We start from the raw sequence: 26,181 nt of genomic DNA, 5'->3' as shown, positions 1-26,181 counted from the left end.
TTATGGAATGTGAAATATCCACAACACAAGCACAGCCGTAGAGACAAGAAGCAGACTGGTGATTACCTGGGCTGGGAGGGAAATGGAAATGTGTACAGGATTTATTTTTGTTAGGGGCAATGAGAATGTTGTGGAGGTATTTGGAGTGATGTTCACACAACTCTTGAGTACAGGAAAACCCACTGACTGGTGTGTGTCTTCTATCCATAAAGCTGTTATTAAAACCAATGCAGCAGTGACTATAAAGTATGGAACTTGGCTGGTCCAGTAGAGGCCTTGGGCTAATGGCTCATTGACATCTGGTGCTGTCCAGCGCCTTAAACACTGAACCCAGTTCCATCCTGTGTGGGTATTGGTGGTAATGATTCAGCTCTCACTGTTGTGTTCTTCTGCCCCTCAGGGTGAGTTGCCCTTCCCTGAGAACATCTTGAGCTATGTGGCCCACAAGTCAGCATTGACCTACCCTCCAGAGACCCGGGCTCAGAACCCCAAGGCCTTCCCACTGAGGACCATCAGTCAGCTCCAGCCAGACCAGCTCAGCCCAAAGGCAGACAGCAGTGTGGACAGACAGCACCTGATGGAGGCTCTTGGCACCTACACTGTTCGAATGCCTCCAGCATTAGCCCGAGAGGGTGACCCAGGGCCGAGGTACATTCTGCGCAGCCCCTCAAGAGCGCCGAGGCCCCTCTCTGCACTGGCACCCCCCCAGAAATGGCTTTCAGCTCCAGGAGACACCCAGCAGCCCCTGAGCACAGGCAATGGTGAGTCGGTCAGCCCCCATCCCGGGTTCGCGTGTATTTGCTGGCCCGGATACCTGGTGCTGCTTTTGTTGCTTTCTGACCACATTGAGAGTTTGTCCTGCATGGAAGGAGGGTCTAGCAGGAAGGCCACTGTGCAGTGGAGGGACTGTAGGACCTCTGGTCCCCTCCATGTGGATAATGGGCAAGGGGTGGTCTTGACTCCCCTGGACACAGAGCCAGCTGAGGGAGAAATACACTCCATCTGCATGAGTCCTCACCTCTCCTCAGTCCTCCCCAGATGTCTTGAATGCACAAGTTTTAAAAATCTTAGTAATAATTTTATTTTTAAAAATTACAATTTTAACATATAATCAATATTTAAAATTAGTGCACATTGTACATTATTTTTCATGCTTAGAAAGCCAGGAAGTATTTTATACACACAGCACACCTCAATTCAGGTTGGTCGTATTTCAAGCACTCCAGAGCCAGCTATAGCTAATAGCTGCTCTATCATTTGGTACAGCACTGGATGTTACCTCAAAATATGAAGCTAACATTTAAAAAGATTTTCGCTTTTATTAGTGCTTACTGACTTTATAACGTTTTGGGGTTCAATGAGTATAATATATTTGGTCACGTCCATCCCCCATCCCCTCCCCCTGTTCCTTTCCTCTTCTCTGATAGTGCCCCTCTACTTTCCATGTCATTTGTTTTGGATCCCTCACATCAGGGAGAACATGAGATACCTTTCTTTTTGAGTCTGGCTTTTTTCACTCAACATTATGGTCTCTCGATCCATCCATAAGTTCTTTCTGGCTTAGTAATACTCCACTGTGTATGTGTATCACATTTTCCTTATCTATTCATCTATTGATGGACACCTAGGCTGGTTCTGTATCTTGGCTGTTGTGAAGTGTGCTACAGTAAACACAGATAAGCAAATACCCCTATACCAGTGGTGGCACACCTGTGGCACATGCGCTGCCGTGGTTATACAGAGCCCTCTCTGTTGGCATGTGAGCCGAGTTGCCTCAGTAGCTGGGCATCAGATAACAGTTGTTTTCTCTGAACAAAAACCTCAGGTTCAATTGCAGTGTTGGCACTTGGCAATAAATAAGAGGGTTTGGGGTTGCAGTTTGGCCACTCGGTCTCTAAAAGGTTTCCAATCACTACCTTATACCATGCTGACTTTAATTTCTTTGGGTGTTCACCAAGGAGTGCTGTGGCTGGATCACACAGTAGCTCTGTTTAGTTTTTTTGTGGAAACAGGGTTTCTACTAATTTACATTCCCACCAGCAGTGTAAAAGAGTTCCTTCTTTTCCCCATTTATAGCAGCATATGTGGTTTTTTATAATCTTTGATACCAGCCATTCTGACTAGGGTGAGACGGAATCTCAGTTCGTTTTTATTTGCATTTCCCTGAGGCTAAGGATGTTATACATTTTCCCTACGTTCATTGGCCATTTGTACTTCTGAGAAATATCTGTGCAGTTCACTTGCCATCTCTTGACTGGGCCGTTCCATTGTTCTTTATAGAGATTTAGATATTTATCTGGTGCAACAGTGCTGGCAGTGGTTTTCTCCTACTCTGTAGAGTGTTTCACTTCGTTAGTTTTTTTTCTGGAAACTTTAGTTTGATGTAGTCCATCTGTTGGTTGTTGCTATTATTTCCTGAGCTACTGGAATCCTAGTCAGGGAGTTTGTGCCTATTCCTCCAGTTTCAAGTGTTTCCCCTATGTTTTTTTCTAACAGAGTCAAAGCTTCAGGTCTTTGCTCCATTTTGAATTAGGTTTTTTCCAGGTTAAAGATAGGGATCTAGGTTTGACCTCTTGTGTGAAGATGAAGCATGAGGAACTTCCTCACAGAACAGGTTCTGCCCCAGTTGTGCTTTGGAAAATTGAGTAGGAGCAATGTCATGCCTCCCTTGCCTTACCTCACCACTTCCAGCAGCCTAGCCATGGTCGTTTGCTTTGTCCTCAGAAGAGTCTGGTTTGCAGTTGGCGCCATCCTCAGTGCAGCAGTGTGGAGTGCAGACCCTGAAGTGACTGTGTCAACACTGCAGCTTGCAGTGTCTTTGTGTGAGCTGCCACCATCACAGTGCAGGATGCTTCCTGTCCTGCTCCTCCACCATGTATGGAAGGTTCTGACTCTGGTGTTTCTAGCAGCCTTTTTCTCAGCCTGGCCTGGAGTGGGATTCTGACAAGAAGAGGCTTCTCCTGTGAGGACACATGCAGCCTGAAGCCAAGCAAATGACAGCTTTTAAAAATATTGACTGAGACTTGCATTAAAATTGGCCGCCGCTGTTCTCCATAAGAGAAGCCTAATTGTGGTCTCTGTAAAAGTCCTATTTTCTTCTCATTGCTGCTCTGCAGCCTGGCACCTCTCTGCTCTCTCTGTCCAAACAGCCATTAACAGCAGTTCTTAAGTGGAGATGTGGAGTGATGATTAGAGAGGAGGGTGCGTGACTGTCGCTAGTGCTATCTCGGACTGCTGTGTGCAGAGGGTGCCCTGGGAGACAGAACAGTGTGCACTCATCCACACCGTTCCTGGGCCATCTGGGAGACTGCTGACCCCCCAAAGGGTGCCACTTGTGGGGATGGTCTTCTCTTTGAAGCCCTGGCCACCCTTCTCTGTGACCCCGTGTCCTCCACACTGCCCTTATTACTTGGCTCTGGTAAGCAGCCCTTCCTGCCGATGTGGCTAAGGTATCATCCGGTGGCTTGGTTCCCCAGCCCAGTGTGGTCCCTAGTTGCTGTGCTGCACTGCAGAGCCCCTGCCTCCCATCCTGCTGCCTTCCAAGCCCACCCTGAACTGTTCCTGACACCCCTGCATGCTCCTCTGATGCTCCTTCCTGTAGCCACATCCATCCTCATCCTCAGTCATCTTCTCTCTGAGCCTCCTCTGTCTCCTGCTCCTTCTCACAGGGTGTAAGAAATCCTACTTGCTGGCAACCTTGGTTCTAGTTAATGGAAACAGGGAGAGGTCAATACCACTGCCACCGCTAAGGGACTAAGTCCAGCTGGAGGCCATTGGTGAAAGAACATGGCACACAATGCCCGAGCTCCTGCCCCTGTCCCTGTAGGTGCCCACATCTGAGCTCCTTGGCACTGGGCTGTCCTCATGGCCCACAGAGCAGATCTTTGGGAACTTGCCCCTCCTTGAAAGAGCCCTCTTCACTCTTGTTTGTGTGATTCTCTGGCAACTTCCCATGCTGCCTGGCAGTGCTGATGACCCTTTTACCCTGTTGTGCCCCATCTGTGTTGCATGCTGTCACAGCCTCATGCAAAGCATCACGCACAGAGTGGAGTCATGGTGCAAGGAGCCCCCTGCATGCCTGCCCCACTTCTGCTTACAGCACCTCGCCCTCTTGCTCCCTGCCAGCCCCTGCATGATTTCAAAGCGAACTCAGTCATCGAATTCCTTCACTTGTCAGTATTTCGGTACTGCTGAGAGATGAGATTCTCTGTGAACCAAACCACAATAGCTTTGTGGCTACAAAGATGAATACCATGGTAGCCGTTCAATGCTCAAATTCCCCACTTGCCACAGTTTCCACAGCTGGCTCTTCTGAAGCAGGGTCTGCAGGGGCCCATCGAGGAGCTTCTTCTCCCTCTTTTTTCACTCCAGATATTTTTTTCCAGAAACTGGATCATTTGTCTCCAGGAATTTTTCACATTCTGGTTTGTGCACATTACGTCCCAGGGATGTGTAACATGTTCCTCTGCTCTGTTTCCTGTTCCCTGTAAAGGAAGAGCAGGAGTGCTCGGCATTTAGCCAGAGGACTTCAGGAGCATTCTCCAGGGAAGTGTGCCGTGTCCTCTGGTCCCTCTCGGCTTGCTGGCACCTGAGGGTCATGTAGCCTGCCTGGCAGATTCCCGTTCCACAGTTCACACACTGCTCGGGGAAGCCTGCCTTCCTGATCCTCAGCAGGATGAGTTCTACCCAGCAGTTCACTTGCGCCTCGTGGCTGCTGAGGACAGCTGGTCACTGTACAACTGTGTGATTGTGACAAGTGGCTGTTGCCCCTAGAGCCATAACCTTCATGATGGCAGGGAATGGTGTCCTTTTCAGTGTCTGCACCAGGCCACTTGTACTGAGAGTGCTGAGTGCACATGGGTTTGATGCTTCCCCTCCGCTGTCCCTAGCAGCTTTCTGTCAGCCCCAAGGGGTGGCTTTGTTGTCAGTCTCCCTTTCCTACAACCTCACTTTCCAGAGAAGGAAACAAGCCTAGAAGGCTAACATTGTGACTTGATCAAAAATTCAGATCCCTTCAAAAATCCCACTCCCTGTGATGCAGGTTTAAACAGCAATCCACTGCCATGGTGAATTGCTCCTGGGCTTCAATGTTTAAAATGGCCATTCAGCTCCAGCACCAGGCTTTCTTGGCTCATACTCCTCAAGCTTTGGGGTTTGCTGAGACTTCATGGGCAGCTGGGAACAGCAAGGCTGCTCTGCACTGACCCTGCAGCTGGAGGCTGAGAGGCCCCTGGCTGTCCACAAGTGCTATGCCACTGGGAGGAGCTGCCACCAGGAAATAGTCAGTCCAGGCAGGGGTGAAGATCTGCTTCCTAATGCCAGGAGGGAAAGGGAAGCTGCTCCGGATTCGAGTCTGTGCTTCCTGGACAGCTGCCTGACAGGAGGGCAGGTGTGGGTCATGTTTCACCCTGGAAAGTGGGCAGCAGCGTGGCAGAAGTGGTGACTCCTGGGAAAGGCTCAGCTGGCCAGGAGACAGAATCACTGGAGGGACATGGGGCACTGAAGCCCCTCCACTAAGCCCAGCTTCACCTGGAGGATGAGAGGAGGTGGATGGACTGCCTTTTCCTTGGTGGCCCGCCACATTTCTGGGGTGCATGTTTTCACAGACTTGTGAGGGCAGGTGGCTCTAGGTAGCTGGATGTCTTCAAGGCCCCAAGGGGAGGCCGTGTCCCATGGTGGCAGCCGAGGAGGGGCAGCTCTGAAGCACTGTCCAGTCCCAGATGTGACCCCTGCAGTGTGCCCCCACCCACACCCACTCCCTGATTCGTGACAAACACACGAGGATACTGGCTGGACACAGACAGCAGAAGCTCATTTGGTAAAAACTTAGAAAACAGTTCCTCTTCCTTTATTCATTACTTACAACTCTTCTCCTTTCCAAAAGCTTTAAAGTGACTTGAAGCTAGGAGAGGTGTGCCCCATGGGGTGGCAGGAGGACGGCAAGTGAGCTGTGGAGGCACCGAGAGGGCCTCCACACCCCGGTCACCGCACACACACAGCAGGCTGGGTCACTGCGTGATCAGGTCACCATGGGTGTCGGCGTTTGTAGAAGATTTGTTGTACTCTTTTCCAGTTGTGAAAGTAATAAATGATCCGTGTACACAACTTGAAAAATGGCTATGCAGAGAGAACCACTTTCCATTTCCTCCCCAGGGCCCAGACCTGCCAGCACTTAGTGTCCCCAGCACCCTGCAAGCCCTTGCCTGAGGAACTACCATGGGACTGCACCACATGGCCACCAGCCTCTGTCCTTTTCATACTTCTCTCTTCTCCCTGCACAAACACTCAGGCCAGCAACATGAACTCTTAATATGTAACAAGTTCCTTATTCACTTTAAATTTGTGAAATTGCATAAAATACACAAAACCTTATATTACCATGCTAACTTTAAAATTTTTTTCTTTTTACAGTACTAGGGATTAAACCCAAGGTTTTTGCACTGAGCTACATCCCAGCCATTATTTATTTTGAGACAGGGTCTTGCTAAATCAATAAGTTGCCCAGATTGGCCTCAAAATTGCCTTCCTCCTGCCTCAGGCTCCCAGAGTGATGGAGTTACAGGTGTGATAGTCTGACTGTGCTACCATGTTCAAGTGCACAGTTTGGTGGCGTTGAGGACATTCCTTTCTGTGCACTCTTGCTTGACCTTCCCTCGGGCCAGACCTCTGTTCCCTCCGAGCCTGCAGTGCTATCCCTCCCCATTGGTGCTGTGGGCCTGCAGGCCGTTGGGAAGTAGAGGCACCCCATCCTTTCCCAGCAAGGCACAATGCCAAGCTTTATCCTCACAGTGACCAGAGCCAATGTCAGTAGAGAAAAACAGGGCCAGCTGTTTCTGTCCCCTTGGAGACAGTGAGACCTTGGTCCTGAGTCCCTTTCACTAAAGTGAAGCCCTGTTGGCCTCGTGTGTTTGCAGAGTGCCATGCTGCCCCAAGTGCAGGGCAGTATGCCCGGCCTGCCACACTGTACTGAGCCTGCTGAGGAGGACCCCTGCCGCTCACTGAGTGGAGTCGAGGAAGCAGCCGACAGTCCTTTGCCCTAGATGCACATCCCCCTACAATGTGTGAACCCCTTCTGTGTCACGAGGAGACAGCTGTGTAGTCAGAGGCCTCTCACCCTGCAGGCAGACATATTTTCCCCAGGGCAGGAGGTGGCAGGAAAGTGGCAGCTGCTGGGTGACACTGTGGCTTACACACGAGCTGGTGGCTCCTCTGGCTGCAGATTGCGCTCAGCAGCTCTGACAGGGATGCACCTGATGGGTCTTTCACACCTGGGTGACAGCCGTTGTGTGCCAGGGCCCCTGGACACACACTGCCCTGCCTTACCTACTGGCATGCCTTCCTCCAGGCAAGAGACCCTGACCAGATCAGCACTGGCACGCATGGCTCAGGCTCCACAAGGGACCCCTCTTCTGAAGCATCTCTGACAGGTGGCCCTCAGCTCCCTTAATACCTGTGAACTTGGTGCTAACCTGTAAGCCAGTTGGATTGGCAGGACAGTTCTTCAGGTACTGAGTAGGAATTTCCCTCAGTGAAGATGAGGGTCACAGAGCACCCACAGGCAGCATGCTCAGCTGCTCACACCCTCATGTTCTGTCGCTTTCTCTTCCCGTGGTTGGCTCTGACAGGCTGGCTCCTGGAATGCAGGAGAAGTATACACCCACCAAGAAGGTCCCGAATGTCACCCATCCTGGCCCCGTCCACCTCTGCCCCCCTGGCCTGAGCATTCTGGCCGGGCAGTGACCGCTGACTGAAGACACCAGGATGTGCAGGAACAGCAGGGGTCCTCACCTTCCAGTGAGTGCACCTGTGGCCCCGCACATGGAGCTGGGTCCTGAGGCTGCTGGGCGCTGGGCAGGGGTTGGTCTGCTCTGAACCTAGGCCACACGGCTAATGGTAGAGGAGTGTTACCTACGTGCCTGCTCCTCCTCATCTCAGTTGGCATTGCCAGTGTTGCCAGATAATCTTACCATTCAGAGTATTCTTCTGAGTGCTGCTTTACCTCATTTAGTTAATGGACACACTTATTACCCTGGCAGCCATGTCTGGAGAGTGCCATAATCTGCTCTGGCCTTGACCACCAGCACAGGCCCAGCTGCCTTCCCTGTCGTTAGCCAGGTAACATCTGAGCACGCAAAGCCCTGCTTGTGTGAGGCTGAGTGAAGCTACTTAAAGCAGTTTGAGGCTCAGGGGTTGCTCAGTGTTGGAGCACTTGCCTGGCACATATGAGGCCCTAGAATCAATCCCCAGCACAGCAAAAAGGGAAAAGTGGAGGGAGGGAAGGAGGAAGGGAGGGAGGAGAATTTTTACCTCCACCGCTCACCACCCACTGCAGTTACTTAACTGGTGCCCTTCTCCACCTGGCTCTTTCCCGCCCCCCCCCTTAACTTTATTGGTACATTTTAGGTATAAAATACAGTTACATTCATCATTGGGATCTTGTGCCATTACATGAGTCTCTTGGCTCTTATTTTTTTCCCCTTCCCTTGCCCTCCCTTCACCCCCTCCACCCTTCCCTATTTGCAAAGACCTTGTTTCCATTTTTTTCCTCTTCTCATATTTTTTCCTTTCCTTTTTTTCCCTTCCCCTACCCCTCCCACTTCCTCTGCTCTTTTAGACCTTTTCTTCCTGTTACACAATATCAGTTATACATTTTTTTTAAATTACAATATTAAGATCTAGGAGACATTACCACAGATTTTACAGAATTTAAAAGGATACAGAAAGCATATTACAAAAATCTTTTTTGAAATAAATTTGACAACTTCTAAGAAGTAACTTAGAAAACAAATTAATGAACCTAACTCTGGAGGAAATATAAAATTTGAAAAGCACCTATTAAAGAAAGTATATTTCTAGCTTGAAAACCTACCTATATGACAACAGCAGGCTCATAAACATTTTAACTGATAAATTATATCAAACAAAGCAGAAAAAAGGAACACTTCTCCCCTCATTTCAGGAACTCAACATTGTGCTAATCCTAAAATTGGATAAAGATAATAGAAGAAAAAAGTATGAACATAGATAGAAATTTGTTTAACAAAACAGACTATTAGAAGTCAGATCTGGCAGTATGTAGAAAGTGGTTTTGTTATAGGGATGGCAGTGTTGGTTCAGCATTGGAAGATCCACCCCCAAAAGTCATCATTTTAACAGGGGAAAGGAAAAAGCCATATGATCCTGTCACTAGTTGGAGAAAGAGTATTGGACTAAATTCTACAGCTGTTCATGGTAAAAGCTATCAGGAGACTAGAAGTACAACAGAAACTTCTCAACAGATCAAAGACATGTACTCCATACTTCCAACAAAAACTCCTTCTATGAATGGAGACGATACAATGCTTTCTCCTTAAAGTGGGGAACAAGGGCAGGTATGACTACTCTTCATCTGTCCATTAGACTTTGAAACATAGGTCTAAACCAAAATAGTCTGGCAATAAAATGACACAACTAGGATAGGATTGGCATGGCAGAAGCAAAATCTTTATATGTAGATGAAATGATCATCTACAGAGAAAATACTAAGAAATCTCTAGGAGCCCCTAGAACTTGTACTTGAATTTAGCAGGATTAGAAAACACAAGGTATATATAAAAATTCAGGTCTGTGTATACTTTCTATAAATGAAGAACTGGATATTGAAATTTAAAAGTTATGTAGGAGTACAAAGGACCCAGAAAAGCCAAAAACAAAAACAAAAACAGTGTTGGAAGACGTTTAGCACCCAATTTTAAGACTTCTTCTAAAGGTACAGTAATCAAGGCAGTGTTGGTGTAAGGAAAGACATATAGATCATTGGAATAAAACAGAGAATCTAGAAATAGAACCACACATATATGGTCCACTGAGTTTTGAAAGATTATTTAACATTAGCATTTTATAGAATATAAACTCCATTCAAGAGCCGAGGAAGAGATAATGTCTTCAGCAAACGGCACTAGAACACCTGGTATCCGTATATAAAAAATTAACCTCAACCCTTTATTTCCATACATGAAAATAACTTGAAGGGATCTATGAACCTAAATAAGAAAGCCTAAAAGTGTAAAACTTTAAGAAGAAATTATAAGGGAAAATATTTATGAATTCAGGGTAGGCAAGAACTACCTAGGATACAAAAAACATGATGTATAAAAGAAAAAAATTGATGAGATTCCATCAAAATTTAGAACTTTAAATGACATCATTAAAATGAAAAGTAGTCCTTAAACAGACCATATTTACAATGCGTATAACCTATGAGCAGAATATATAAAGAATTCTTAGAGCTCATTAATAGACAACCCAATTAAAATGTAGACATAAGAAGATGATAAAGAGCCAGTATAGCACAAGGAATGGTGTGCAATTCTAGAATCAGAAAAATACTAATCAGCACAATAATAAGATTGCATTCTACACTCATTAGGGAGATGAAGTCAAAAGTTTTAAAAGCCTTGTCATGACTTTTTCTTTTTGTTGGATTCCCCCGCTTTGTGTTTAATTTGTCACGCCCAATGGATTCATTCTGTTGGGTTTCCTGGGGTTGTGATCCTCATTGTCTTTTCCTAGGGTATTGTCTAAAATTTTTTGGAGTGCTGGTTTGGTATTCATGAAGTTCCTGAGGTGCTCTTTATCATGAAAGTATCTTATTTCTCCATCAATTTTGAAAGATAGTTTTGCAGGGTACATCAATCTGGGTTGGAGGCTGTTTTCCTTTAGGGCTTGAAATACATCACTCCAAACTCTTCTTGCCTTGAGGGTTTGCATTGAGAAGCCTGCTGTGATTCTGATGGGCTTTCCTTTGTATGTGATTTGTTTCTTTTCTCTAATTACTTGTAGAATTTTGTTCTTCTGTTGGATTTCTGGAATCTTAACAATTATATGCCTATGTTTGTTTTTTTTTTTTTTATCAAGGCTAGCTGGAGTCCTATATGCCTCACTTATCTGTATGTCAAGTTCTTTTCCCCTCCTTGGGAAGTTTTCTGCCATCAGTTCTGTGAAGAGTTTTTTTTATGTCATCTGCACTCTCTCCTCTTTCTTCATTGACTCCAATCAGTCTTATATTATTCTTCTTTGCATTGTCTAGCAGCTGCTGGATTGATTTCTCATGTTCCCTTACAATTTTAAAGCAATTTTTCTTTTCCTGGTCACTAATTCCAATCTTATCTTCTATATGTGAAATTCTATCCTCACATTGGTTCATTCTGCTGCGCAGACTTTCGATGGAGTTTTTAATCTCTTGGAAATCTGTTTGTATCTGTTTTATGGATTCCATTTGTTTCCTATGTTGGGATTCCATCATGTTCCTCAGATCCTCTACTTTCTTATCTGTGTCCTCTCTAGATTTATTAATCATGTCTTGCACCATGAGCAAAATCTTTGCTGTTATCTGAGTAATTATTTCTGATTTCATTTTTCCCAGATCCTCTTTTGTTGCCAGTTCAGAGAGTCCAGGTGGTTGAGCATCAGAGTGTTCCATCTCATTTCCCTTTTGGGTTGCTGTAGCTGATCTGGAAGTCTGTTTTTGAGGCTTGTTTATGTGTCTTCTCATTTCCGCGGCGGGGGGAGGTGTGTGCTTCTGGCGCCCACGCGGCTCAACTTCTGTGCCCTAGGAGCTTGGGATGGCAGCAGGGGAGCTTCCTTCTGGGTGCTGGGAGCGGCTGAGCTTCACTGCCCCTCCACCTGGCTCTTGCATGGAGTAGAAAGGTAGGCTGGGTGAACACAGAGCCCCCTGAATATGAACTCACATTACCTGGCTGGGAAACAGGTGCCTGCAGTCTGAGCTGTTAGAATTCACCAGGGAGTAGTCTTTGCCACTTAGCTATGCTACTTTAGGCCCCTCAAATTGGAAGGGGAACACGTTTTGCGATCACTGTGTTGTCTCCAGTGAAAATAGACAAGATGCTGACATAATTACATCCATGTCTTCTGCTAGAAGCCCAAAGACAGCAAAATAATAAGCTCCTACTGAATCTATCTGAATCCTTTGCAAATATGCAAGGACTGCACTCCAGCAGTTATGCTATATGCCCTCCAGACAAAAGGAGCATGGCCACTTCCTCCTGATGATGGTGATGATGGTAACCATGAGTCTAGTGATGGTAGTGAAGGTGGTGGGGATGATGATGAGCATGGTGAGGACCACGGGTGTCCAGGCGTGGCTAGGCTGTGTCCTGTCTTCCACATACACTAATGAAGACATTCAGGAGCAAAAGCCACCCTGTGTGACTCATGGCTTGGTGAGAGCATTTCCGTAGCAGGCTCTCTGCATGTCATTGCTCATCCTCAGAGTTGGCTTGGGAGACCCCACAGAGACACATAATTTCAGTGGGTCGGGTCTACAGCAGGCATGGGTGCAGAGTCATTGTGACTTGATCTCCTCTCTAGCCCTATATAGTTGATCCTGACATTTCATATAATCGCCCTACCAGAGCCCACTTGAAGCATTGGAAGCTACGTAAAATGTCGTTATCAGCTGGCCAGATCTCAGAATCGCACAGTCAGTGGATGAAACCAAAGAATAGTCACTTTGGTGCTCAAGGCATCTGACTGCTCTCTGTGCCTGGTCCTTCTGTCCACCGAGACGGTTGGACTTCAAGTCTGTCCTCATTCGGTTCATCCTCTGATGACTGACAGTGGAGCCTTTGAGGTGACTCAGTGTGTTCTGACACGTGTGAATGTGGCTCATAGAGAGCATTCACTGTGCCACATGTGCTGTAGCCATTGAGGGCTCCGGCATCTCCCTCAGGCATTTCTAAAGCTGGTCACCAATGATAACCTCAGAGGCTGCTTTTGGAGATGAGAGGAGGTGATTTAGGGGCTGTTTTTATCATGCTGTCTTCAAGTGAGCGTGTCTTCTTGTCACAGTCGTGGTAGGAGGCCTGCTGAATGTGCTCCTTCCCTCTGACCTCTGTCGTCTGGAGAAGGAAGTGTCCCCTTGATGATGCATGTGCTCACCCTCAGGACCGTGGGGCATTGCCAGACATGGGGTGTCTGTGCTCCGCTCTCTGTCTAATGGGAGGTTAATGAAGACAGGCCAAGGAGAACTGTGTGGTGACCATGAGAGGGAATGTTTCTGAACTGTGAGTGTGGACAGGTGGTTGGGACAGGGGTCCTTTTATTCATTTATTTTTTTTTAATAGTGACATTATCCTAAACTGCACAATTTTACACCTAAGTGAAAATACAACCTATGTACCGGTGCCAACAAATATGTGCATACATCATCCCAGTAGAGTAAACACTGAGAAGGCTTTGAGGTCCAGACAAAGTGATGGTGGAAACAGGTCATTATCTTAGGGTTTCTGTCTTGTCTTGAGACAGGGCCTTGTGATGAAGCCTAGGCTGGCCTTGAACTCAGGACACCTGTGCACCCCCATACCCAGCTCACCCCAGACTTCTGATTCCATCTGAGGCACAAAACAATTACACTGATGCTTTTAACCTGGAATTGTCATTTTTAATGTATTGCTATTTAAAAATTCTGAGATAGCTAAAATTTAGATAAATACCTGTTGTTTGGAAATGATATGTAAGTAACTGATGCTGTGAACATTTTTGTTAACTTATACCATATGAAGATTCTCTTGTTTGAGACAGAGTCTCACTGTGTAGTTCTGGCTGTCCCTGAACTGTGTAGCTCAGGCTGGCCTCAAACTCACAATGATCCTCCTGCCTCAGCCTCCTGAGTGCTGGGATTACAGGTGTGCAGCACCATGGCCAGCCCATATTAAGATTCTAAAAGATACAGTTAATATATGTTATGTTGATTAACTGGTATTTGAAAATAAGTGTATTTTTTTCTGAGTAGCCTTTTGGAAAAAAGTGTGACAAATACAACTTCCAGTCATATGTTACTTTCCTAACTTGTAATGATTAAAAATCCCATCATCAGGCCCAGGATGTAGCTCAGTGGTGCTGTGCCTGCCTTGCAAGGACAAGGTCCTGAGTTTGATCCCCAGTACTGAGAAAAAAAACCTCTCATCAGGAGAGAATTAAATATCACTAGGTCAGGCAGGGATTTAGCTCAGTGGCACTCGCCTGCCTGGCAAATGCAAGGTTCTGCGTTTGATCTCCGGTACCAACAAAAATATCTCTAGATCAAAGTCTAGCAAATTTGAGTTCTCCTTTCTCCCACTTTTGCACGTCCGCTTGCAACCATCACGTTTCTGCAGTTTCCAGTCTCTCAGAAACCAACACTAGGAAAGTTCTCTAAAAGGCTCGGCAGTGTTTCTGAGTCTCTGAATGATCACGGAGTTCGGCAGATCCTCTTCCTCTAGAGTGAGCAACTCATCCAGAGACTTGAGGAAAGGAAGCACTGTTGCCAGGGAGAAGGGCGGACTGCTCGGAGACCCATGGAATTTCTCAATGAAGTCTTTGATGTGGCTTGTCCTATGAGAAATGTTAAATTTCTGGATGATCCTTTTCCCATTTGCTAGCCATATCTTTATATTAGTGATGGGCTCCAAGTTATTCAGTGAAACAACAGACAAATTATTTTTACTTTCAACTTCAACAGTCTTTGTTTTAGAAACAATTTGCAGTGTGGCACTTCCCAGTCTGTGCCTCTGCCCTGAAAAGGGGTGGAATGCAGGCTTCATGGACATACATACTTCATTTTTCTTGTCTTCAACTTTAACATCCACCTCCTCCTTATCAAAAAATCCCTGTAATTCTGAAGGCAATTCCCTCTTCTTGATGGTGTTCAGAAACTGCTGACTTGCACCATCAGAATAACTTCTAAAATCATCGTTGACTGTGAATCCATTTTTCCATAATTTTATATTTACATCTACCTGTCTCTTCTGTTCAGTGGAGGATGAGCATTTGGCTCCAATCTTCTGAGCTTCCTCGAAAAGACTGTCAACAAAATATTCACAATTCCTTCGTCGCTTATCACTAAGCCGGTGATTGTCAGGTCCTGTTTCACAAACCCATTCTTCTTTTATACTTTCAAGGTTATCTACTTCTTTCATTCTCTTGGTGTTTCCCGGGGCGCGGTGGCAGCCTGGCCCTCCAGTCCCTCGGGGCCCGCGGGCACTTTCGCCACCGCTCGGCTTGGTGGGAATCACTCCAGAAGGCGCGCCGTCCCCAGACCCACTCTGGCTACGCGGTCACATGCCAAGGTCGCGGGCAAGGGCACGGGACAGGGGTCCTTTTAGATCAATGGCACTGAGTGTTGACCACGTGGAAGGTGACTTATCTACTTCATTTCATTCCTCGGTGACCATGTATGTAGGAATGATTGACTCCACTTGACACAGTTGAGACTTGAGACAGGAGGAGACTGGACAGGTTGTCTTAGACTTCTAGGACTGCGTTGGCAGGTTGGGGTTATGAACCCAGGTCTGGCTCCAGGAGACCCTGGGATTCCATGGTGATCCCTACTCTGGGAGACTGTCAGGTATGTTTGCTGTGGATTTGTAGGATTTCTGGTTTGACTGAGCTGTCTTTGACCAGTGCGGGTCATGTTACTCCCACCCAGGCTGGTGGACAGTGGAGTGTCAGAGTGAATGCTTTAGGGCTGCTGTGAGTTATCCAGCCAGGTCCCCATACTGGACCCACCCTCCTGCCATCCTACAGCATGGCCACCAGCCACTTAGTTTCCTTCCTTTCTGCACACTGGCACCAGGTCAGGTGGCAGGGACTGTATCTTTGGGTCTCTTAGCAAATCAAGGATGGTCCCAGAAACCCAGAGCTCGTGCTTGGCTAACCAGAGCACTCAGAGCGCAGCGGGCTTTCTGGCTGGGTTTTCTGGTTGTTGGCATCCAACAGAACATGTTTTCATTCAACACTCACTAAAGATTTCTCATAAAGGCTTCTATCTACTTACCTGCCTTGGGAAATGTTTTGGGAACCTGTGGCAGGTCTCACATCTGGACCCTAGGAGGCCCTATGCCTGCAGGAACAGCAGTGTCCTCAATGGGCCTCTGCTTGGAGGAGCCTGGTAGGGAAGCTTCTTGATTCAGATGGTGGCGTTTTCTCATCTCTATGCTGGTATTGCCACGGTACAGATCACTTCAATTCCTCGTTTTCATAATGAGGCTTACGTGCACTGAGAATTGTTTTGTGTACTTTTTATTCTATATCATTTCTTCATATCTTATTAATTTTCTACTTAAAATATACATTTGACACTTTTTGCTCAGGATAACTCAATATTCCAAAATTATATAGTAAGGGTTTTTTTTCAAAACCTAATTTAGGTTTATCTTTTAAAAATCAGTAAATTTATCGAATTACCTTTATTTAGAGATAAAAAATAAAGTTTTATACTTTTAAAAAAAGTAACATTTTATGTTTTTTATATTTTAAAGGTTTATAGTGAAAAGGGATTTTTATCATATTTATGTCAAATTTAATTGTTAATTTTGGGGGGTAAAATACAAGGAGTGATTTACAAATAGATTATGTTTTAATAGTTTGGAGACTGTTTAGTTGAATTCAGGAAAGAAGCTTCCTTTACAAATACTTTACTACGTGACAGTTTGGTAACGTGACAGCCTAAATGCTTGTCTGTTTTAGGAGAAAAGACAAATGACTGAAGATGCTGCCATGCAACTTTTCTGTAGGTCTTAATAATTGGCCCATTCCAAGTTTGCTTGTACTTTCCAGTGTCTTTAGACTCTGGGCCTACAATATTTTGGTGTGTGTATGGGTATGGGTCTGTGTGTGTGTGTGTGTGTGTGTGTGTGTGTATTGTGACTCTACAGAAAAGTTTGCCTTTAATTTGCTGCCATTTCTCATAATAAAATCTCCTGGACTCTAAAGACAATGTTTGCCCAAGACAAGTTGAGGAAATGGATAGATAGATGGATGGATGAGTAGATAGGTGGATGTATGGGCAGATGTATAGATTGCTGGTTGGATGGGTGGGTGGATGGATGGATGGTTAATGGATAATGGATGGATAGATGGACAATGGATGATGGGTGAGTAGATGAGTAGATGGATGGATGGATGATGGATAGATGAGGAATAGATGTGTGAATGGATAAGTAGATTGTTGGATGCATGAGGGATAGATGCATGGACAGATGACTTGATATAACAATGGTTGGCTGGTTGGCTGGATGGGTTGGATGAATGGATGGCTAGATGGAAGAGTGGATGGACTGAAGGATGGCTGGATGGATGAGTAGCTCAGTGCAGCCTGGAGTCTAACTTTAATAACTGAAATTCACACTTTTGGATATAGGCTTACACTCTGGCAAAGGGCAGGCTCATGATATACAGTTTTAAACTGGCTATTGAGTGCAGTGGGAGACAGGAGTTCACGTGCATGGCTGGGCGCTCTGATGTGTTCTGTGCTTCTTATTCAAGGAGTGCTGTGAGCTGTAGCCAGCACCTACCATAGATTCAAGTATTTGGATCTCAGAATGGGTTGGAAGGGGTGAAAGGCAATGGGGGGCTAACATGAGCCCTCATTATTGCCTAACCATTGTTAGGGTATTTGTTATTTATAAAACACTCACAATGTACTGGATACTTGGATAAGTGATCCTCTTGTCTCGCTTGTCTTCATTTTATAGATAAGGAAACTGAGGCATAATGAGGTTCACACACTGTGCCTTTTTCACCAGGCCTACATGAGACTCCTGAGCCCACACTTGTAGGTTTATTCCTCTCTGCTCCGTGGAATCACATTGGGATACAACACAGTCTTTTTCCCACCAGAAGGCAGTCTAGTCCACTTCCTTTGAGTCCAGGTCAGCAAGCCTGAGGTGTAGTACACAGGGAAGCACAATGTGACCAGTGGGGCCCAGAGCCTTAGCCACAACTATAGCAAAAGGGAGGATACCCTATGGGTCTTGGAATCCTTTGGCCCAACATAAGAGCAGTGCTGTCCACTAGGGTAGCTGGCAGTGCCCAGACACTCTGCTAACAGGTCCAGCGGACCCTGCCACGTGCCTGGCTCTTCTAGCTTTGCCCTCATGAGAAACATCCTCTCTGTGTCCTCCCTTCCTGGAAAGCACAGACCCTGATCCACTCCTCAGCCATCCTTATTGGTTCTGGGACTGCAGCTGCCAGTCTCTCCTGGCCATGTCCACAGTCAGGTTCTCTGTGTGGCCAAGTGTGCCATCCACTGGGACACAAGTGACTGGTTCTCATCCTCACCGTGATGAGGGAGCAGGCATGCTGTGTGTGTGTGGGGGGGGCCGCTGGCATAAAGAACACAGTCACTGTGACTTCTTGTCTTGAAGACACGCTCTGTCTGAGTGAGTGTGCGGCTCTGGAAGGAGGGGCCGTGGCAAAACATCTCTACTCGTGTGGCACATGGTTGATCAGCCTCCGTGGTCCCCACTCTCCCTGGACATGGGCTCTGTGCGCCTTTCCCTTGGAGCAGCCCAGGACACTCCTGTCCTTTGAGAAAGGCAGAGGGCTCCTGGACTTGAGAGGTTTCAAAGAAAGGTGCCGACAGGGCTGTGCTTTCCAACGTGATTTCCCTTCTGGCTTCCTTCCTAGTTGGCTTTCCTTACTAGTCTGAAGCAAATACTCCCAATACACACACAGACACACACTCAGACACCCACACACAGCCACGTAGAGAGAGACACACATATACATGCACACAGAGATACACACGCACACAGAGATACACACAGGTGGACATAGGCACAGGCACACATGTGCACCAATGTACCACCTGTCTAAACCTTCCAGGGCTCAGAAACATTCACATCTTGGCTGTCGGTATTGATCATGAAGCTTTGTTTGTGTTCCCAAGAAATCCTAACTTTGAGGAAACATTTAGCTGTCTTTGTTGAGAGGCCACAGAATTTTCTTTCTTTGCCATTCTCCACTGGCTGCTGCCTCCTCAGCACCCTCAAGCCATGTGGCCTCGCAGAGAGCACAGCAGCACCCCTGAGCCTGCCCCACCCACAGGTCTCTGACCCTCTGATGCCAGCTGAGGCTTGTGCTCAACAGGGGAGGGCAAGCCAGGCTCTGCACCTCTGCTCTAGGTGCCCACCATCCTGAGCTGGTTGTGCAGGGTGCATTTCTCTTTTGGGGGAACAGAAAGATCTTGACTTGAACGCGGTGGTCTTTGTGGCTCCCCCTTATCACTTGTGACCACATTTAAAGTAACTGTCTGCCCAAGAGGTAGCCTCTGGCTATGCCATTGTTTCTGGGCCCCTTCCCACCTCCTGAGCAGTAAGCCTGGTCAGCTGAATGGTGGTGGCATCCGTTGGTTGGGGCCCCACAGAAAGTGCCCTCCCTGTGAGCCCTTGGCCTTCTCCATCCCTTGGGTGAAATGCAGAGCCTGGGGCTCCCCTGTGGTGCCTGGCCTGGCCACCTCCCCTGTGACGACTCTGCCTCTGCACCTGGCCATGGAGGCCACTGCCCTAGCTTGTCCACCACAGGAGGCAGGGGCTTTGGAACAGTGGTGCCATGTGAGGGACTCTTCCCCCTCAGGGTCCTTGTCTTGGCAGAGGCCTCAAGGTGACTCATGTTTCTCTCTGGCAGCTTGGTGCTCGGGGGAGTGGCCTGTGGGCAGTGGCTTGGTCTTACCGGATGGGCAGGAGCCCCTGCAGGAGGGCTGTGGCCATAGCCTTCCCACAGCTCTGTCCTCCCCTCCCTCCTGATTTCCATTTTCTTTGAGATTTCCTTTGTTGTTGTCACTAGACCTGTGGATATGTGTGCCTGAGATAAGACTTCACAAGGCAGCAGCACAGACAAGAAAAAGGTGCGGTGAGTGCAGAGTGCAGCACAGAGAGGAGAAGGCTGTGCCTGGAAGTGGCTTTGTGTGTGGGTCTGGGTCTGAGATGCCTCCTCTGATCTGGAGGTCATGAGTGCAGTTTTCCAGCCAGCCATGTGGGTGCTTGTGCCACCCTCCATGTGGAGTGTGCAAAGCATCACTCTGGCACTTGCACAAGGAGTGACAAGGCGAGAGCAAGTGCCTCGGCATGTAGTCTAGAGGTATCTCCCTTGTTTGTCACTGCCATCCCCTCTTCTGGCAAGCGTCTAGCCCTGGTGAGCCCTGGGCCAGGGCCACTGTGGGCAGAGGCTCCAGTGGGACCAGAAGGAAGCAGCCATGGTGCACACCTGAGTCTCTGCCCAAGGGAGGAAGCCGCATTTAGATGTGGCTTTTGTTGTGATTCATTTGTGGTGAGGTCAGTGTGTGGGGTGGTGACCACCCCCAGAAGGAAAGGTATCACTCACAGTTCCCAGGGCCAGGAGGGAAGCATGGGTGCTGGAAGGCAAAAGAGGTAGGGGCACCGAGCCATTCCTTCACTGAAGTTCTGAGGAGGGTCAGCAAGCCAGGATCAATGGCCTGCACTGGGCAGGTTGTGTGGCTCCAGGCCTCTGTGGTCCCCTTGATGTGGAGACTCAGGCACACAGACAGTGGTCCCCTGACAGCCCCCAGGGAGGGGCACGTGCTCACTCCGTGAGTGCTCACTACCAGGGTGGCCCCAGACCCACTGTCAGAGCCCTGAGATATGAGGCTGAGTCAGAGCTGAGCCTGGTGGCAAAGTGGAGCTGGAGCCTACCCTTGTGGAGCTCAGGCCCAGGCCCAGGCCCAGGCCCAGGTCCAGCGGGGACCTGGCTTCTCCCCGAGAACTCAGTTGGAGTGGTGGCTCATGCTCATGCCCTTCTGAGCTCATGGGCACTGACTTTAAAGGATACCATGGACAGTCAGCCAGCCCACATAAGGCCATGTTTGAGAGGCAGCTCCTGAGGGTGCCAGCCAGGGTCACAGTCCCTGCAGGGCGCAGGCGGGGGCAGGGCAGATGCCACCCTTCCTTGGCAGACATAGGGAGGGGAAGGCAGGCGGGTGGGCACTTAGAAAGAACGAAACACTGAAATGGCCCTCGTGACTATGTATAGGGATTACTGGAGGAGCTTCAACCCTCTGGTCACAGGGGCTGCCTTTGTTTTGCCATGGGCATTCCTGAGGGCTCCCCTACCCTCTCTTCAGAAAGTCAGCAGAGCCTACCTGACCCAGAGCACTGCCTCCTGCCCTGCCTGTGCTGCTCTTTCGGAACAGATCCTCATTCTGCTGCTTGGCCAACCAGAGCAAAGCCCTCAGTGCAAGAGACAAGAGGATCTGGGGCTGCCACTGGTGGCCGGGCCTACTGAGCCATGTGGCAATGCTAAAGTGCTCCTGGGCCTGGCAGAGCTGTCAGAGTCTGCTGGGGATGGATGCACATGGCGTCTGTTTCCTGTGCATTGCATGAAAACATGTTACTTCACCTTCATGTTTGAAGGGAGTTTTCACTGGCTATAGATTTCTGGGTTGGGCATTCCCTTTCACCACATCCAGAATGTCATTCGTATGTGTAATATCAGGTACGCGGTCATACATATCAGGCATGTGTTCTTACAAGATGCTCAGTGTGGGTCTGGGCCCCCTGTTTTTAGAAGCTGGCTGCTGGCCGTGCTGGTCTCTGCCCCAACCGCCTCTCCCGGGCCTCCTGATCCTGGTCAGCATGTGGACTGTGACATCCGATGGTGGTGAATTCTGTTTGTTCTTGGGATTTCCTGGGTGTCGTGAATCTCTAAGTGGATATTCCTCACCAAATCTGGGATGTGCTGGACTTTCTTTCAGGCTCCACTTCCATGGTCATGCAGGCTTCTTCTGCCCTGGACCCAGGCAGCTGTAGCTCTCCCCGCTTTTCCCTTCATCCTCTCCACTGCCACACCACGTGTTTTGTTGCCTAGGTCTGCACTCTTCCTCCCAGAGCTTCCACGAGATTCTCCGCTGAGTGCCCACACCTCTGCCGTGCTCGCTATGCAGCCCTTCCTACCTGCATCTGGACCGGCGCTGCCTGTCCCCAGCTCGGTCCCCTTCTGGCTGCCTGCGTTGTGGCGCCGTCCCTGTGCTGTGTGCTGAGTGCTGTGCCTGAGGCCCCTAGGCTGACTTCCTTTCTGTACAGTTTCCAGCAGCAGCCACATTCCTGGCTGACCCTGTGGTCCTCTCAGGGTACATGTTTTTGTTTTGTTCTGTTTTATTCTTACGAACTGGGACTTGAACTTAGGACCTTTGCCCTGAGCTACATCCCCAGCCCATTTTTAAATTTTAAAAAATTTTAGAGACAGGATTTCACTAAGTGGCCCATTCTAGGCTGAAATTTGTAGTCCTGCCTCAGCCTACTAGACTGCTGATATTACAGGCATTTGCCACCACATCCAGCTACAGTGGGTAGTTATGGGCGTTGTGTGTGGTGGTGGACTTCCTCAAAGACGGGGCCTTTGTGATCCTCAGCAATGGCCACTGGGTTTCACTGGTCTCTATACAGCAGCAGGTAGGAGCTGGAGCTCCTCTACCCACTGCTCAGCTTGGCCTCGTGATGCTCACAGCAGTCCTGCAGCCCCAGGGGAGCCCATGCACGGCTCCTGCCTGCCTTTCATCCCAGCCACCCTGCCCACTTCTGACCCCTGACCTCCCACTCTGGGGCAGAGCTGCTCAGACTCAGGGTGGGGCTCACCTTGCCTAGCCACTTCCTTGTGGCCCACAGTCTGGAAACAGCTCCCATGGGTGCCCCTTGGGTGCCAGCTGTCTGAAGTGAGGACTACTGCACTTGCAGCCTCACATGAGTGGAGCCAACGGGACCAAGGTCCCGCTTCATACAAGGGCCAGATCAAAGTCACCATGAATGAGTACTGTGGGCTCCTTTCTCCCACCCTGTGCCAAAGCTCCTATGACCACCCGCCTGCCCCTGCGACACTCCTGTCCTCCGTGTGATGCCCGTCTGCCCACCCCAGGGCCACTGCTGTCCTCCATGTAACATCTGCCCAGCCCCGCTGCTAAGGGAAACCCCCCAGCCAGCAGCCGATGTGCAGACCCCTTCTGTTGTGTCTTCTCTGACTGCAAAGCAATCCATTAGTAGTGTCAGGTGCATGAACAGGTGGAAAGCAGGTGAAGAACAGAGAGGTGACTGGATCATGGGCCATATTGAAACAAGCTTGACAGACACATCCCTATCTCACCTGGGAAAGGGCTGGTAGGCATCGTGGAAGAGAGAAGGGCCCAGGAGGGGTGATGACCTTTCCACCATTCAATCAAACACAGCTTGGATGGAAAGGGCCTCTGAAGATCGGCATCTTCCTGCCTCGCATTAGGTGTTCTTTCTTCCCTCCCGCCTGAATGGAGTGTGGACAGCTGGAGGCTGTTGCTGGCCAAAACACCCAACACTACAACTTAAAGGAGGAGAGGCTTATGTGGCTCAGGGTTTCAGAGATTTGAGTCAATGGTTGGCTGGATCCAAGGCAGAAGTGTTATGGTGGAAGGGTGTGGTGGAGCAAAGTCACCTGCTTGCGGTGGCTGGAAAGCAGAACCTAAGGGAAGAGACTGGTTTGGAAGACGCACCCTCCAAAGGCTCCAGTGACCACCTCCCCCTGGAACCCTCCTTGCAGTACCCCAACAGTGAGTCTCAGTGAGGAATTTAGCGCCCTCTGACTGCTCACCTCTCCAGGAGGCTCCTTACCCTGGCGCATGGTCAGGGATGATCTTTGATCACACCGTCCATCCTTGTCGGGGATAGAGGGCAGAGGCTTGACCTAGATGAGACAGAGGCTCAGGATGTCCCACTGGTATGCACCTCGCGTGCCCAGTTTCCAGCTCACTGAGGAGAGGGTCCCTTGATAAGCACAATGACTCCTATAATCCCCTTGGCTGTGCCACAGGTGGCTATCTGAGAGGAACTACATCACCCTGCTGCCATGGAGGGCTGGTCTGCCTGGCTGCCTGGGGGGACACTCCGGAGCTTCCCCTCTTACTGATTCGTGGGCGCCACACAGGGCCTGGGCTGCCATGTGTGGCCAGGACAGGTCAGCCACACTGCCCAGGGCTCCCACTAAGCTCCCCCTAAACACACTGTAGGGATATGGCAGCTGTCTACGTCCACAGTGTCACAGGCCCAGTGAGGTGCTGGACTCCATGCTCTTCCTCGGGCCTGTGATCTATTCTCCAGGTGAGAGGGAAGCAGTTTCTCACGGCTTGTTCATGCCCAGTCTTGAAGGCGATTCCCCAGAGACCTCCCTCTGTCCCTGACCAGGTCAATGAGCTCGTCCTGCTCTGGCTCTCTGCTTCCCCTAAACCTGACCAGAGCACCTGGGTTTCACAGCCAACATGCCGCCATGTTTTGGCTGACCGCCTCCAGCTTCTGTGGGAAGTTTCCCAGGGAAGTCGAGTGGCCTGTCATGCTCCGTGATCCAGCTGCCCTCGTGTCCTTGGGAAGGCTGAACCCACTGTGTCCTTGTGCCTTCTGTGTCCCCAGGAGTGCTTGTCCCTAGTCTCCTGAAGGATCTGAGGAGGCAGCAGGCTGATGTGGAGCACGGGGCCCCCATCGGGCTGGAGGGGATGGCAGATGTGATCGCTGTTGCCACTGCGAGGCAAGGTGAGTGTCCAGCAGAAGTCCAGGCTGGCCCCAAGGGAGGAGCTGAGCAACAGCTACAGGAGCCAGTGGGAGGCCGGGAAGCCATGCTCCAAGGTGACCTCACTTCTCCAATATCTGCAGTTCAGGTGTCGTGGGGAGGGGATGAGACCGTGGCACCTCGGAGAGACCCTGCTTCCTAGCCACAGTACAGTCCCTGCTGGGAAGAAGGGATTTGTATTAATAATGTTTACCTGTTTGAACTCTTGCCTCTAAAAGCTTTCCTAACAGACTAAGCCTGCCGGAGAAGTGAGATTGAAGGGCAGACTGCTCTCTGCGAGGACCTTTTGTTCCTTCATGCTGAGGCTTAGGATTCAGAGAGCAGGAGGAATGGAGAGGGTTTTTGTTTTACTCCTACTATGAGTGGGTACTGCCAGATATTTGAATAATAAACCCTATTTGGCTGTCTGGTTCCCCGAGGTCACCCCCTCCACTGCCACTCCATGCAGCTGGGCCCCCCATTGCCCTCACTTTGGTGTCCCTTGGGCCTCCAGGTCAGTGCCTACAGATGGCCAGCACATGGGCCATATGGCAAGGCCCCTTCCCTGCAGTGGATTGGGGCTCCCTGGGAGTGGGTGTCCTGCCTAGTGGCAGTGGAGGACACAGCAGAAGGCAGGGGTTGCCACACGGCAATGTGCTGTGCCCAGCAGCGCCACTGTTGAGAGGGTGGCCAAATATGGGCTGGAGCGTGGACAGTGGGTCACACAACCCTGGGTGTTACAGGTAGGGCATTCTTCTAGAGAAGCACAGCGTGGTCACCAGAGTCAGGGTGGTGGAGCAGTCTTAACTGAGGCTGCTGGTTCGGATGCTTCACCATGCATTTCCATGGCAGCACTTGGGCGTGGGATAGCAGGCTCTACGTGTGAGAGCCAACACGAGGACAAACTCGGCCCTAGGCCTGGGGAGGTGCGCTCCATGCCAACTTCCTGGCTGCTCAGCTGTAACCCTCTCCCCTCTTGTTTATAAGGTGCTGTTTGGGGCTGTAGTCAGAAAGGCTCACTTTGTGTGCGAGACTGAGCCCTGACTGTTGCTCACCTTCATTGTGGCTCTTTGTGCTGCAAGGCCATGGTGACACTTGTGTCTGTTACAGGTAGCAGAGCATGGGAGGATGACAGCCCAGGCTCCTCTGAGGTGAGACAAAGTCCCTGGGTGCTGGGCTCACGTTCAACCATGTTGTAAACCTTTCATTCAAGGCTTAGAGCAGTTGTGAAAGGCAAAGTTCACCCCTAAGAAAAGTAGGGAAGAGACCTTCTAGTCCCTAAACTGAGAAAAATGGAAAGAGTACATAAAATGTATGTAATCAGTACATAATGATGGACATTTTCAGATTATAAACTAATTTTTACACGTTGTAGAAACATAAGAAATATGGTTAATATAAACAAGAACACCAGTATTCCCAGAATTTCCCTGCACACCCTTCCCAGTCATGATGCTGCCCCGTGTGCTTGAGGGGCAGGTGGAGGGCATGGCCTACAAAGGCCCACAGTGATGGCCAGCACAGCAGCATCCAGCAGCATATGGCTGTGTAGCCCCAAACATCAGTGAATTAAGATAGAATCCAGCAGCTCCTCAGCAGCACTGGCCACTGGTCAAGTGCTGGTCTCCACCTGTGGCCAAGGCCAGTCCAGCTGCAGCATGGGCTGTCCAGCGTCCAGTGGGGCTGCTAGACATGCTGTTGGGGCAGTGGCTTGTGAAGGGCTCGGTACAGATGGTGCTGCTCACCATGCATCAGTTTTGCCCATCACTGTTAGTGTGTTCATGTTCATTTTTCCTATTTTAGAGACTTGTCTCATTAACCAAGCCTTAAGAATGCCACAATCAG

General features: G+C 49.2%; 1 protein-coding gene and 1 pseudogene across 1 annotated transcript in view; one reads left to right on the top strand and one right to left on the bottom strand.

Moving 5' to 3' along the window:
- Ptprn2 (protein tyrosine phosphatase receptor type N2) overlaps window positions 1–26,181 on the top strand; it is a 611,205-nt gene that overhangs the window by 239,642 nt on the left and 345,382 nt on the right. Inside the window, exons 6-8 of the mRNA XM_004860321.4 lie at window positions 401–761; window positions 24,201–24,320; window positions 25,447–25,487. Coding sequence (XP_004860378.3) covers window positions 401–761; window positions 24,201–24,320; window positions 25,447–25,487 — 522 coding nt within the window. The remainder of the gene's footprint in view (window positions 1–400; window positions 762–24,200; window positions 24,321–25,446; window positions 25,488–26,181) is intronic.
- On the bottom strand, window positions 14,181–14,957 carry LOC101715993 (UBX domain-containing protein 2A pseudogene; annotated as a pseudogene).

Source organism: Heterocephalus glaber, unplaced genomic scaffold (assembly GCF_053883595.1).
Source record: "Heterocephalus glaber isolate CG9 unplaced genomic scaffold, H.glaber_assembly_v1.0 deba00000818, whole genome shotgun sequence".
Lineage (NCBI taxonomy): Eukaryota > Metazoa > Chordata > Mammalia > Rodentia > Bathyergidae > Heterocephalus > Heterocephalus glaber.
Note: the sequence above shows the minus strand (reverse complement) of the source record. Positions and strands in the feature narration are given on the sequence as shown.